The sequence below is a fragment of the Danaus plexippus genome (genome assembly GCF_018135715.1).
Source record: "Danaus plexippus chromosome 16 unlocalized genomic scaffold, MEX_DaPlex mxdp_31, whole genome shotgun sequence".
Classification (NCBI taxonomy): Eukaryota; Metazoa; Arthropoda; class Insecta; order Lepidoptera; family Nymphalidae; genus Danaus; species Danaus plexippus.
The window spans coordinates 1486382-1501014 of NW_026869852.1; the positions used below are offsets into that span (position 1 = coordinate 1486382).

The 14633-nt window shown below is 28.6% G+C and overlaps 2 protein-coding genes across 2 annotated transcripts in view; one reads left to right on the forward strand and one right to left on the reverse strand.

The window, feature by feature from the left end:
- Positions 1-14633, reverse strand: part of LOC116772125 (hemicentin-2-like) — a 140825-nt gene that overhangs the window by 55707 nt on the left and 70485 nt on the right. The gene's annotated exons all lie outside the window — the stretch shown is intronic.
- LOC116772097 (toll-like receptor 3) lies at positions 5687-8915 on the forward strand. The gene is made up of 2 exons (XM_032664138.2): positions 5687-5772; positions 5853-8915. Exons 1-2 carry the CDS (start codon positions 5751-5753, stop codon positions 8552-8554), a joined length of 2724 nt encoding a protein of 907 aa, XP_032520029.2. The 5' UTR covers positions 5687-5750; the 3' UTR covers positions 8555-8915.

Consider the following 14633-nt stretch of genomic DNA (forward strand, 5'->3'; position numbering starts at 1 on the left):
AATGAGGTCGGCAACAGTGAATTTTAAAATACTTTCGCCCGTTCTCGTTAAAATGGTTTTAGGCGATACATTTTTTAACACGGTTTAGATTTTGTTTGAAATTTAAATAGTGTTCTATTTTTAAAAAACATACTGTGTAAATAACAAAAATTGATCTGTTAAATCCGAATAGTCATGTTAAAATTCGCACACAGTACGTGTCAACATATTAAGCTATCCGATAAAAAGTCGATATCGTTGGAAATAAAAATAAATTGAAAAGCGAAGCAAAAAGTATTTTAGGAATGAATTCCAATAGCATATTGTAATTTATATTTTCTATTCCTAAAATAGTACTTTTTTTTACTATGTCGAATTATCGTTTCGATTATTACTTCGTTTATGAATATATGGATTGAAATGGCAACACCCTAGACCACCAGTTACTTTCTTTTTTTGCTTTACTTTTTCACCAATGATATTTTTTTTTATATTTTTCTTAAACCTTTAACTAATAATCACAGGAAATCGCTAAGAATCCATTGGATTTGTTCAATACAATAATCAAAATGAATAAGCGATCATACATATAACAGCACGAACGAGTCAAAAATATTTGTAACTATACATTCAGTTGTACCACTATTATATATATATATAAACGAGCAGACGGCCTATTTGATGGAAGGTAGTCACCGCTGCTCATGGACATCTGCAATATAAATAATGTTCTGGATCCTTTGCCGACATTGATTGTGGGAGAGGGAGAGGAAAGGGTGGAAAAAGGAAAAGGGGAACCGGCTATCTTAACGGACGAAAGGCAGCTATTAAAAATGACTTCACGCAGATCTTCTGTGAGAGGATGGTAGTTCCTTGGCCAAACCAGCCCTTGTTCAGGCTGTAGTATATTGAGTACAGCTAGGTACTACCTCCTCAAAAATACGTAATGTATAATAAATTACTAATACTTTAATATACAATAATATATCAATTAATAAAACAGATTAAAATAGGAGATAGTCACTAAAACGCAATAACAAAGGCGGTTTGCTGTCAATTAGCTTAGAAATTGGGAACAAATGAACCGTTTTCTCAAAGAAAATGTAGTTTTTCTTATTTATATTTACAGCGTTAGCCTCTTACGTCTTTAATATACTAGAAATCACGTCACAAGGTCGTGAACCTTACTTATGTTCAATGGATTTAAACTTATATGCACACTAATTCTAGTCTAGTACTACTCCGTCTCATAAATAAGTAAACTATGTATGGCTGATTTCATTACTTTACATTTCGTGTCTCAAGATTAATTCTCCTTTCCTACCATAATACTATTTTTTTTAATAAAGGTATTTCAATTTCTTGAAGTTCTCAAGGTAACAAAACATCTAAGGCCAATTACGCTCAGACCGACAATCTGCTCAGTTTTAAGCTTTACCGTGTAACCTATAAATACAAATAAAGAAACTTGTGAAATAAATAAATGAGTAATTTCAAGCATGCAAGACACATTCGATTAATTGTAGCAATATAAAGCTCTGATTAACATTTAAGTCTTGCGCGCTTTTGATAGGACGTGTCTTGAGCTTGCTTGAGCTTGCTATGATGTTTAAACTCCCAATTTTCATCTAATTATCTTTTTTGTTTCAGTCAATATAAGTCAGACGATATATAAAAAACTTATTATTTTCAATTTACCACAAAAGTTTTGTTGAGTTATTTCTATAGAACCTTTACATATTTTTTCATCAGGTCACTGATAGTCTCGGTTTACCTTGAAAAATAATATTAAATGAATTGTGCGGCGAGCTAGAGCTCTGTTAAAGCCCATAGCAAATTTCTATTATATTCTTTGAGAAACAATTTTAGAAAAGAAACATTTACTGGCCAAATATTATTGAAACATTTTTTTTAAGGCTGTCTTTGATAAAGCAAAAGTTTTTATTTTTATTTTAGATAAAACAAGGTGGCTGTCAAAAGATGTTTTAAACATTCTTCTTGAATAAATCAAGTCCTTTGTCGCTAGCTAATTGATTTATTTTTTCAGATAAAAGCCTAAGTGCCTTTGAAATCAGTTCAATAGTTCGTGATACCTTCAGCACACGCCAGGATCATTTATACTGAACGTTACAAACCTATATATTCAGCTCGTGCAATACATGAAATATCTCACACATAAATTCGGTTTCGCATTAACTATTGTAGTGGCAATCCATCAGTACATAACCGCCCACTTGGCACGACGGGCTATAGGCATTTATTATTGAACATCGTTTTGGTTTTGAGACATTAAAAGGAATGATTAAAAAAATACTCAATGAAAAATACGTCTACCGTTTTATTTTAAACTAAAGGTCATTAACATCAATTAAATATTCAGAAATAAAATGCTCAAAGCAAAGAAATTTTTTCGTAACACCTCCAACACAAAAGGAGTCATTTTTAGTTGTTAATTTTTTTTTATAATGTCTATATTTTATGAAACTCGTTAGTCTAACGAGATGGAATATTCTGAATCTGTGATATCATTATTCGTGTAAAAACAGCACACTGTTGGTGCCTTTTAAAATGTCTTCTTTGAAATTTCAGTATATTAAGACTTCATTGTATCGTAATTGTATGAACATTATAAAACATCTTCGCAGAGGTAACAATGGTAGAAATATTATTTACGTTTATAATAATGATTACTATATTTCTTGTGAGTATTGCACAAATAAAACTATATTGTTATTTGACATTTTTGTTTATTCTTTGTTAGTCGTTACAAGAAGACGAGATAAAAGTGCATTGTAAGATATAATCGTCTTTATTAATAGTTGTCTTTATATAAAAAATATAGAAATATTTAATTTCAGAATTATGGAAATTTACAATTAGTTAATCAAGAGAATATGAAAGAGTACCAATCATGAAAAAATGGTTATACCCTATACAAAACTTAGATAATGGGTACGATTTTTTTGAATTTATCAAGGTACTTGGTTTTGTGATTATTGTATAAAAGATTGCTAATATAATAAATAGTAATAACAGAAAATTTAATTTGCTTAAATCCAATTCGTAAACGAAAAGGTTGTCAAAGACAGACAAATTTCAGAGTAATTAAAAAACTTTTGTATAATTTCTTTTCCAACATATTTCATTCACCATAAACATCTGCAGTCACTTTAGTTTTTTGATATTTTAGAATAAAATAAATAGAATATTTCAATTGTTAGAAAAAAATTAGCTTGAATTTAAACCACATCAAGAATGGACCGCAAATTCCACAGCAAATCAAGACAACCTGTTGTGATGACCTTGACATTGATCTAAGACAAGATTTTGATAAAACGCATCAGCATTTCCGTTTGCTTACTGCAAACCATTTTAGAAAGCAACGATAAAAAACACCTTTGTCTAAATTCTATCAGGTACGTTTTGGTGGCTCTCTGGGTAAATGTTAGAAAGAGAATAACTTAAGATAGTTCTTTTCAACATTTGTCCTTGTTACCCAAGATCGTGAGCTTATACAGAAATTAAGGATAAAAGTCAGGTTAGGTCAATATGAGAATTAATCTCGACGGAACGACCTTGAAAGATGAACATGAAGAGACATATACCTGTCGTTCTGATAAAAAAAATATCTGCCTTTAGGGTCAACTTGAATACTTTATTTGATTGAATAAGCAAACTGACAATCGAACGCATGTTCATCAAAGCCTGCTGAGGATATGGTTCACGTGACTGCCCCAGTTAACAAAGGGGAGCATGCTCGTTCCTAAGTCATGTGAACTATTCTACGACTTGTCGTAATGTCTTTAAGCTTTTTAACAAAAGTTTTAATTGAGATGTACCCAGTAGAATTTTTTTTCTAGCTTGTTTTTTATTGTTTTATACATATTATATTGTAGCATTGTCATTATAACAAATATTTGTATCAATAAATTTACTTAAGAAATAGGAATAATTTTCAATAATGATTAATAGAAAAGAAAGTTACATAATCAATCATAATTTCGTCTTGTTCTCAATCACGAAATATTTTTACACGGAAATCCATTAACCACTATAGCAATTTTCATCCCTGATCCGATTTAAATTAGCAATTCAAATTCCTGTCCACAATTTTATTATTCTTTCGAATTTTCAATTTCTTATTAATTAATTCAATATAAATCGAATATTTTTATGACGGACTAAATATTTCATGCAATTAGGTACATACATACATTTAGTCTTACATCTATTCAAATTGTATTTAAATTTAAGTCTTCCTTGTCCCAAGGTGTTTTAATTTTTAATTGTGTTTGACAACTTACTAGAATTAAACTTTAAAGAGCCATTGTGTGTACAATCATAATAGTGACAAATAATGTTGACACTAAATATCAGTTACGGTTAATTATAAAGCGTTTGTATTTCTTAACCTTTAAAGTTTAAGGTATATTATTGGGTTGGATTTGACAAATAAAAATAATTTTATTATTTCAGTTGAAATTTAAAGAAAAAACTATATTTTTAATGTGTCTCTTAAAAACTTGCAAAAAAAGCAATAAAAATTGAAAGCCTGTTTTAGAATCTTATTTAAAGAAATTATATCATGGTAAATAAGGAGAATAGTATAAACGAGAAACTATAGCTATGTTTCTACATAAAAATAAATATTGGTGTTTATAAAATATGACTGTTCTTAAGTAGGGACTTAGATATTTAATATAACGAAAAATAGCTTAATTATATTGTTTTTTTTTTTTAAAGGTAAGACTGAAAAATAATTATAACTAAATAACTGTGTGTATTGACATTTTAAAAAAATACAATGTTGTTTATTGTGTATATATAATATAGATAACAATGCGTCATAATTTTTTGTTTATTGTATGACAAATAGAAAAATAAATGCGTGGGTTGAGGAAAATTTTTTAATTGTAATTTAAAATTATATTTGAAAATAATATATAGTTATTCATTGCGGTCATGATTAACCTTTAATAAAACCGGAGATTCGTTAGTTAAATGAGAAACATTGGATTCCTAAAACATTTCAATCATCAAAATTCAAAATTAGATCCATGCATAAGATGTTCATGTCGAAAAGGAGGAAGTTTCCCTATATAAATATTTTTTATCATATGTTGAACATGTAACATATACCAAATCTAACATGATATGAAACGTCGAGTAAATCAAAAAATATTTTTAAAGACAATGGTTTCCAACAGAGCTGTTTAAAAGAACAAAAATTGTGTACGTCGTCATTACAGCACACGAGCCGGAGTAAGAGCATTCGATCGCTTCATATTTCTTGTCGATTGTTCCAGCTCAATTATCTATCGGACACAGCGATAAAAGTTTCCGGCGTGCCAACAAAGAGTAATGGAGATGTGTTATTTTCTATTATTATTAAACTTACTTTAATTTTATTTGACATGTTATTAAAATAAAGAAAAAAACAGTCTCATATATAAAAATATACAACGAGGCAAAAACCAAATGTGTTATTGTTGTAATAAAATTAAGTACGTCTTAACGATTTGACAACAAATATGAAGCAATAAATTAATTATATAGAGAATAAAAAATCCGAAGTAATAATTGGAATTACACAATTATTTTTTTTATATATAAATTAATAAACATACGATTAAATTGACACGGAACCCTATTAAAGGACATTCGTATTTAATAATACGTTTGTTATCGTCATTTCATTTCATATAACTGTGTTATTAGCAGTGTTAAGTTTGGTTTCGATACTCTAAAAATAAATTCTAAGCAACCTAAATATGAATTTATATATAATAATATGTGAGTAATTTTACTTTTTTTTGTACCTTCAATGAGCGTTTAAAGAATAAGATTGACGAATTATTTGTTTAATCTTTCAGTAATTTTTTTCATCGGGCAACACCATGGAGTGGATTCTACTAACCAGTGTTCTATAACGGATGAAATCAGAAACTGCCAATATACAGTTGTGTGTGAAATCTATGCCGGGAGTGCACCAAACCAAAATTGTGAAGGCGAGCCGTATGTGAAATTCATCATTAAAAAATCCAATGCCGTTGCTCTTAATGCCGCATTCTTCGGAGCGACAAATTTCGATGCCCGAGTTAGAGAAATAACAGCCATAGACAATTCGTGGAATACGATAACCGATAACACTTTTAGATATTATTCTAAAACAATACACCTGAATCTATCTCAAAATAAAATAGTGAACGTAAAAAGTATGGTATTCAAGAACTTAGCCACACTAAAGTCACTTAATTTATCAAGAAACGCAATAGAGGAATTGGAAGCATATTCTCTCAGTGTACATGAAAGTAGAGATTCACTCATTCAAATAATCGATCTGTCCTATAACAAGATCAAATCATTACCATGGAAAGTATTTCAAGGCCACCCATTATTAAACGAATTGCGCCTAGATCATAACAACATTCAGATTTTGTCCGATGATATATTTAACAATTTAATAAAAATGACAACATTAAATTTGAGTCACAATCAAATCTTATCATTGAACATGACATTAATTAATTTAAAAGGACTGGAAAATTTGGACTTGTCATTCAATAAGTTAACTAAGGTTTCAGGATATGAGTTGAATAGATTAACATCATTGGTTTTCGTGAATCTATCTCATAATGCCATAGTAAATATTGAATCGAACTGTTTCAATCAGATCTTTAATTTAGAGGTTGTCGATATAAGTAACAATAAAATTAATTCAGTTCTGGAAAATCTAATGTTCGTCAATAATATAAAGTTAAGATACTTCGATATGGGACAGAATAATATGACAGGAATACAAAATGATTCGTTTAAACACAATGTTATCGATTATATTAACTTGGAAAAAAACAATATATCAGGTGAAATGACTGCATCGACTTTTGTCGGACTGAAAAGAATAAAGTCGTTGAATGTTACTTATCAAAAAATAGAGGTAATCAGGAAAGGGGCTTTTGTAGATACTGAATCTTTAATGTTTTTAAATTTAAGTTCGAACAATATTAATTTAGTAGAAAATTCTAGTTTTTCCCAATTACCTAACATGACCATATTGGATTTGTCGCATAACAAAATATCACAGATGGATTTTTTTAAGGATTCGCTAGTAAATCTGTCTGAAGTTTATTTAAATAATAACTTACTGTCTATTTTATACACGGACACGTTTATAAATCAAACAAATATTAAAAAGTTAGATATTTCATACAATCTGATAGTAACAATTGAAAGAAATTCTTTGCCCCTTCTTAATTTACAATATTTGTACGTGACTGGAAACTCCTTAGCTGGAGTAATCAGTCCTGATATATTCTCTCCAGCCAGATATTTAAGGTTTTTAGATTTAAGTTGCTTTAATATAAGTAAAATAGAAAATTTGTCTTTCATAAACATGCCTGTAATAACGAGAATGAATTTGTCTAATAATATTATAGAAGAAATAGGACCAAACAGTTTTAATAATGTAAGTAATATGTATTCTTTGGATGTTTCACACAATCGTCTAAAAAATCTTCAAATCGACGATAGTTTAGATCATTTAAAGGCAGTGTATTTAAACAATAACCGCTTGCAACACCTTCCCTCAGCTCTTTTATCTAACATGTTATATGTTGATCTTTCGCACAATAATATATCAAATGTTAATAACGTTTTTCTTCGCTTTGCACGGAATCTCAAAGTACTACGTATTTCCAATAATATAATTAAAAAATTCAATAACGACTTCACAAATTCACTAACTCAACTCTCCGATCTAAATTTATCATACAATCATATTGCTTATATAAATTTGAGTTACTATAAAGAACTCAATAATCTAGACATTAGTTCGAATCAAATTAAATACATAAATAGTACATTTTTGAAGAATTTAGATTATTTGCAATCTTTGGACATAAGCAATAATAATATTACCCAGCTACCACCGGGAACTTTCCAAAATATGAAAATTTTGAAATTTTTGAACTTGTCTTCAAATCATATAGCAAAATTGAGATTTGGGAGCGTTAAAGGCTTACACAAAACAGAAGTGTTGGATATATCGAAGAACGAACTGACTGAAATGGACGTTGACGTTCTCCATGAATGCTTGGAACTCAAGAAAATATTAATAGATTTTAATCATATAAAAGAATTTGATATTGAGAAATTGACACACGTCACTCCAAACATCCGTTCCGTCAGTTTGGGAGGTAATCCAATTTTATGTAAGGAAATCGTACGAAATATAAGAATGGTCAACAGAACTTTTAAACCAGTTGAAGTGACATCAATCAAAAAGATTTATCACGAGGATAATGTACACGGAATAAAATGCGGTGATTCGAGCCACAACGACACTATTGATAATAATCCACCAAAAGGATACGAGACTAATACAAATAATACTGGGGCTATGATAGCTCTAGAATGCATTATTTTATTCGTTATGGTTGTAATACTTGTTTTTGCGACAGTGGTTTTGTATAAGAGATATTTTAGAACAAACTTTTTTAGCGATCGATCAAACCTATCTTTAAGGAGATCGTTTAATTTGAACGGTTCGGATTTTCAAAGTGACTTATTGAATTAATATCCAATATAACATTATTCTATACAACATCCTTTTATCCAGTGTAGGCATTTTAGAGATAAGACAATATGATTCATTACATTATTCTGTTACAATTTACAGACAATTGATTGAAAGGCCGATGTAAGTTATATTTAGTATCTGTTGTGTAAAGGCCGATATAATATAATTACATTTTCTCTATTTGTACTTTGTACTGACAATGACTGATTGATGAAGAATAAGCTCTATAAATAAATGTCACTTTGAAATATTGTTTGTGTATGAAAAATTATAAATGACATTGTTTTATTACACTGTAAATACATATAAAGATGTGATATTTTGTTGTAATAAAAGTTATTTCTTTTGAGAAGATTAATAAGAATTTGTGAGTAAATATCTTGTTTCGTGTTACTTTTTGTTGTTTTTATTTATATTTTAGCAGAGCATAGCCTGCTATATAATTCTATGAAAAGCATGATTTTTACCACAAACATTGATTAAACTAAATCCTTATTTATTTATTTTTTTTAAATTTATATAATAAGTTGTATATTCTTAAACGATTACTAACTCCATCAGCATAACATGGCATTTTTAAAAATTGCGAGTTTGGATTGGGAAGTGTATAGAAAGCTTACAGCAGTATGCTTTTACCGCATCCATCAATCTACAACTGATATAAATATACTATTAATATAGTTATAATTCAGCCTTAACGTTTCTTGAAGGTTATAAAATAAAAATATGGAATAAAGTGCTAGATATACATATATACATAAGAGGTAATTTTTAAGACAATTATGTTATGTTATAGTAAATAGTACCTACACATTGTTCATACTTTAAAGTGAATGAATTCTAAAAATAAAATTAATACTATTGGAGGTTAAATTTTAATTTATTCATTTTATAATAACAAGTTAACATGCTTGTTACATAAAGCAAATTATTCTGTATCTGCTTTGAGGTGAACTCTTAGGATTTCAGATAACAAACTATTAAATGTTACAGAAGGCATAAATTTTAAAACTAATTAACACTCCATTATGAGAAGTTGAAATCTTGGTCCTATCCGTTCCTTAATAAAGTTTGTTAAAGGGTTAAGGGGCTGGGAGGACTCATTGTAAAATCAATTTGACTTACTATTCTAAGTGTATTTTTAATGAAACCTTGAAGCTGAACTCGAAGCATGGGTATTCGCTACGCCACTACTAAAACCGGTTTTATTTAACCTTAACCAGCGAGCGTCTGATCTGGGTCAGGTGCAACATTACTTAATTACCGTCATTATGTACTTTAGCTATAATGTCGTGAATTTTTATTTTGAACACTACTAAAAATATTTTTTATTTTTGGTTCTGAAATTCCTATTTTTTAAAATTTAGAACTATAATAAAAAAAAATCCTAAAAGCAATGCAAAATAGTAATGTACATGATACTTAAAATAATGATAAAAATAATTTATAAATTGGATTAAAATGCTAAGATTTAACTTTCATTTAGTTGATAGAATTGTAAAAAAAATCTTTAAGTTTCATTATCAAGAATAAGTAGAACATACAATTTTGTTAGTTTTGATAATTGTTTTGTATTTGTAAATTCAATGGGTAAAGAGAATAGGGAATATACATTTATATTTAGAGACAGCAACATTTTTTTTGGAAGCTAAATATATTCCTAAATTGTACACACAAAGAAAAATTATTGTCACTGTGATTGGCTGTTTCTGTAGGTCGTTTGCTCAACAAATTCTAAGTGTCAACACGACGCCGGTTTTTATGCTTACACCACCAAGATGAAAAAATATTTGTTTTACTGTTTAAGTAAGTGTCCAAAATTGTACGTGAATTGCGAACTGAGTTGACATGTTGAAGAGTATTGAATAAATTATACAATAGACAGACAAAAACTTTGTATTTATAATCTTTTTTTAACTATCACTTTATTGAAAAACACAAAACACAATTTAAACAGCCTGTGTTGTATAATAGATGAAAAAGATTAGTTAAAACTTATATCGAGGATTGAGAAATCATCAATAACAAATAAAAATATGAATTCCAAGAATTTTTATAAAACCCTATAAATACAGTATTTGTAATTCAAAGTCTAGCCACAGTAAAAACATCAATCATTCGCTTGTAACCAAGGCCTCCCCTCGAACAAAACACACTTTAGCTAACCTAAAATATTATACCTGAATAACTTGGTCTTTGAATCTAAAAAATGCCATTTCCTAACAAAATGTTATACCAAGGTTATAAAAGAATAGGCTTCGGGCGATCTCGTTAAAAGTCTAAGGTAAGAATTTTTTCTGTGAAACTATTTAGCTCCTTATTTTTATTCCTAAATGGCAACAGTCATTTATTATATTAAGGTATGGTTTAATGTGTCAAGAAAAATGTCTAATTAGTTTCAGTAACATCAATTTATCACTCTATAATTTTTACATGACACATTATATTTTATCTTAATTCTTATATACAAAAGTAGAGCAGGTTCTGTCTGCAGATATCGAAACTAGCTGCCCTGAAAGCTTTAAGACTTTCTTTTCATTTGTGTGAACTAAAAATAAATTTAATTATTTCGAATAGGAAGCTTACTATGCTCATCGTTTTGTTAATTTAAAAATTCTCTAAATTATTGCGAGCCTTATGGAAACCGCCTCAGCTATTATAGTGTCACTTTCTCACGGAAGGCAAATGAAAACTAGCGATCATAGTTCTTATTTTTAATTACAGCCTTATTATTTTTTCCCATAATCCTAAGACTACAACACATTAGTTATTAAAATCTATGGGGTGCAAAAGCGAAGATAATCTATAAAACAAGCTTTAACGTTCGGTTTTCTAATATATAAAATATCATTGATAAATGGGGTAAGACGAGATTGTCACTGTTTGGAAACAAAATATAGAAATCCTTTCAATTCCCTCGGAATTTATATTTTTTTAACAAAATATATTGTAAAATAAATTGTGTAGAAAGTTTTCAATACTACAATTTAATGAAGTCATTCAATAGGAAAAACTATTCAAGATGATTTTCTATAACATAGAAATATTTTTTTGCTGTCGCATTTCAGAACAGGTTATATCATTCGGAAATATACTACATAGGACAAAAATTACAACTGTAATTTAAAAGTAAAACCCTTCTTTTATTTTAAAACCATTAAAAGATAAATAAGGAATGTCATTTTACTACTTTTCTATTGGGCATCTCCCGTTATTAAAGTTAATCATTGTTATTTAATTAAAATCCGTGAGAATATGTCCACATTAATGAGATCTAAGTCTTTCGCGAGTTTTATTCATTTAAATGAAACTAATATTATTCGGATATTTTCAGCAACCGAAACGTCGGAAGTATGTAGTTTTTAACAAAAATAAAGCACGTAGAATATCCAAATAATATTAGTTTCATTTAACTGTCCACATTTAATTTATAAGATATATTTTTAATACAAAATAGCTTTGCGTTATGTAAAAATTCAAAGATATTTTATGAGTGAGATGCTTTTCTTTGCGTGCTATTAATATTAAACGTAGTCCAAAGTTCACAAAAATCCACCCAGATTATCGATCAAACCTCCATCAGTGTAGTCTAGTGCTCTATCTTCAATGACTGTACATTTACTTTTCGACTTTATTTTGAAGTGAAATGGAATTTAAAACAATTTCATACATCGCAATGTTCGGAATATTTTCAATTTTAATATTTGTAACATTTGGAGAAATAAAGCTGTTTCACTTTTCTCTATGCTCAATTCAATATTTCTGTTATCTCTGTGTAAATATAGAGTGTTAAAGATAAGAAAGAGATATAACGAGAGAAATATATATATATGTATATACATAATGGCATTGTTGTAAACAGGCACAATAAATAATAGCAAAATTTATATTGAAAACTAATAATGAATAATTTATTTTAACAGAATATAATAGTATAATTAATGTTGTAATAACCATGATCCTTCGTCAAATTATAAATGTTACAAAGTTTGGCAAGCAGTCTACCAAAAGGATTTAGTTAAGTAAACTTCTGTCAAAGCGAAGTTTCGGCTCAGAGTAGTAATTTTCTGCGCATCTTGGTAATCTGAAACACGTTCAATTCTAAGATTGCTATGAAATCAAATACAAGAGTATTTATTAAACCAATTTTAATTTTGGTTTGATATTTTAATTAGCAGACACTAATTATAAAGGAGATATTTAATATTCGAGTTGTCTGAGTGATCCGTTCCAAAATGAAATTACCGACTTATATTTTGAGATAAAAGGAAGTTTAAATGCTTGACGTTTTGGATTTAAGACTTTGGATATTGTTATATATTTACAAAAACATGAATCCATGATTCAAATATTATAATAGTATAAGAATTAATTTGTATGTATGTATACTAGGTTTGCAGTCTGACCAAAACAAAGACGTTATTAAAAATAGTAAGAAAAATTAAATTATTATACTTTACTAAATAAATAACATCTTCAATGAATTAAAATATTATATGTTCCACTTTCAATATCTAATTATTGAAATTTTTCTAAATGATACTTCGTAATGTCAACAATTAAATATAATATAAGTAAAATGTGGATTTATTTTAAAACCAGTTCCAATGAAAGTAAGTAGCGGCACTATCAACACAGTAGATTTAACTTGGCTATTTAGCAAACAAAGTTTTCAAAGCGTTAATGGTTACATTGCGCTTTTCTAAAGCAAACCGTTCCCCTGAATCCACACCTTCGGGAATTCAGTGTTGCTTTGTTGAAAATTATTCCGATTTTAAATTGACCACAACCAAAAATATGTAATAAATTTCTATACTCCGACCACCGCATTGGAGATTAACGTTTTAAGCTTGTAAGCATTTGGGAGCCAATTTTGGGTTTTTGTTGATTGAATTTCATAGTGGTGTCAAATGCAGGCGAATTAATTTCATGGAGTGGTTGTTAGAGGAATTAATCTTTTTGAGATCATTTATAATAATTTCATTGAAATTTTCTTTTTGTTTTTTAACTCTTAACAACAATTTATTTAAAATTTTAGCACATGTTTTATAACGGTTAATATAGAAATTATTTACGATACTTGAATAAAAGTAAATTTTAAATTGTTTCCCTTGAATGTTACAGCAATACGAATTTGTTTATCTCCTACAGGAAGTATTCGTAGATCTAAAGTGCTTTCCTTTTCCGTAACAGGGCTTAATACTCAGAAAAGTCTCGGAAATTCCAGTTTGTCATCAAAAAAAGCCAGCAAATTCATTGAACTAAGTTGTCAATCCAATGTCGAACGCCAGCAAGTAGTTACTTCGTTCCAGATTGTTTGAAATTTGTCCGACAAAACTTGGCCGTGTGCCCGATGTATGAAGTACTTTATTTACAAACATCCGTAATCATATTTTTTTAAACAAGTTGTCTCGATGGATTCAAAGCGTAGTTGAGATACGGAACAGCTTATTCGTTAAATATTTAAGCCACAATAATCTTCTTGACCTCATGTTAACCCTGTGTCTTTATTTTTTAGATTTATTACAATATTCTGATTTTAAACGCACCGATATACGCATATAATAAAGTATTTTACAAAATTTGTTCCAAACTTGCATTGAAATTCCAAATATAACAAATAATATCGGGTATATATTAAGAGTAATGTGTGTTATTTTAATAAATAATAAATCTACATAAACAGAACTATTCTATTTATTTAATCAACACGTTTAATTTCGGTTATTAAGGTTATTATATATAGCACTACATATACAAAATACTATATGTATACAGTGTATAAATTAGGTGAGTTCGAAATTTAAATTTCAATGGTTGAAATATTAATGCATACATATATGCATACTAAGACCTATCAAAACCTTTGTGTTGTTAATAAAACAGCAACAATGCTTACCTAGAGTTTCTATTGATGTGTTATATTTTCTCCGATTTGGTTGTTAAAATGTCCAACACACAGACAGCTTGATATATTACGCAATACTTTTGTGTGGTAGAGCTGAAGATATCCTGATATAAGAATGTGCATATGTTAGCGCAAATATTAAATCCTATTTACGGATATGCTTGAAAA

Coding starts and splice junctions, on each gene's coding strand:
- LOC116772097 (XM_032664138.2), top strand. CDS start 5,751: ATGAATTTATATATAATAATAT. Junction 5,773..5,852: donor GAATTTATATATAATAATAT/GTGAGTAATTTT, acceptor TTAATCTTTCAG/TAATTTTTTTCATCGGGCAA.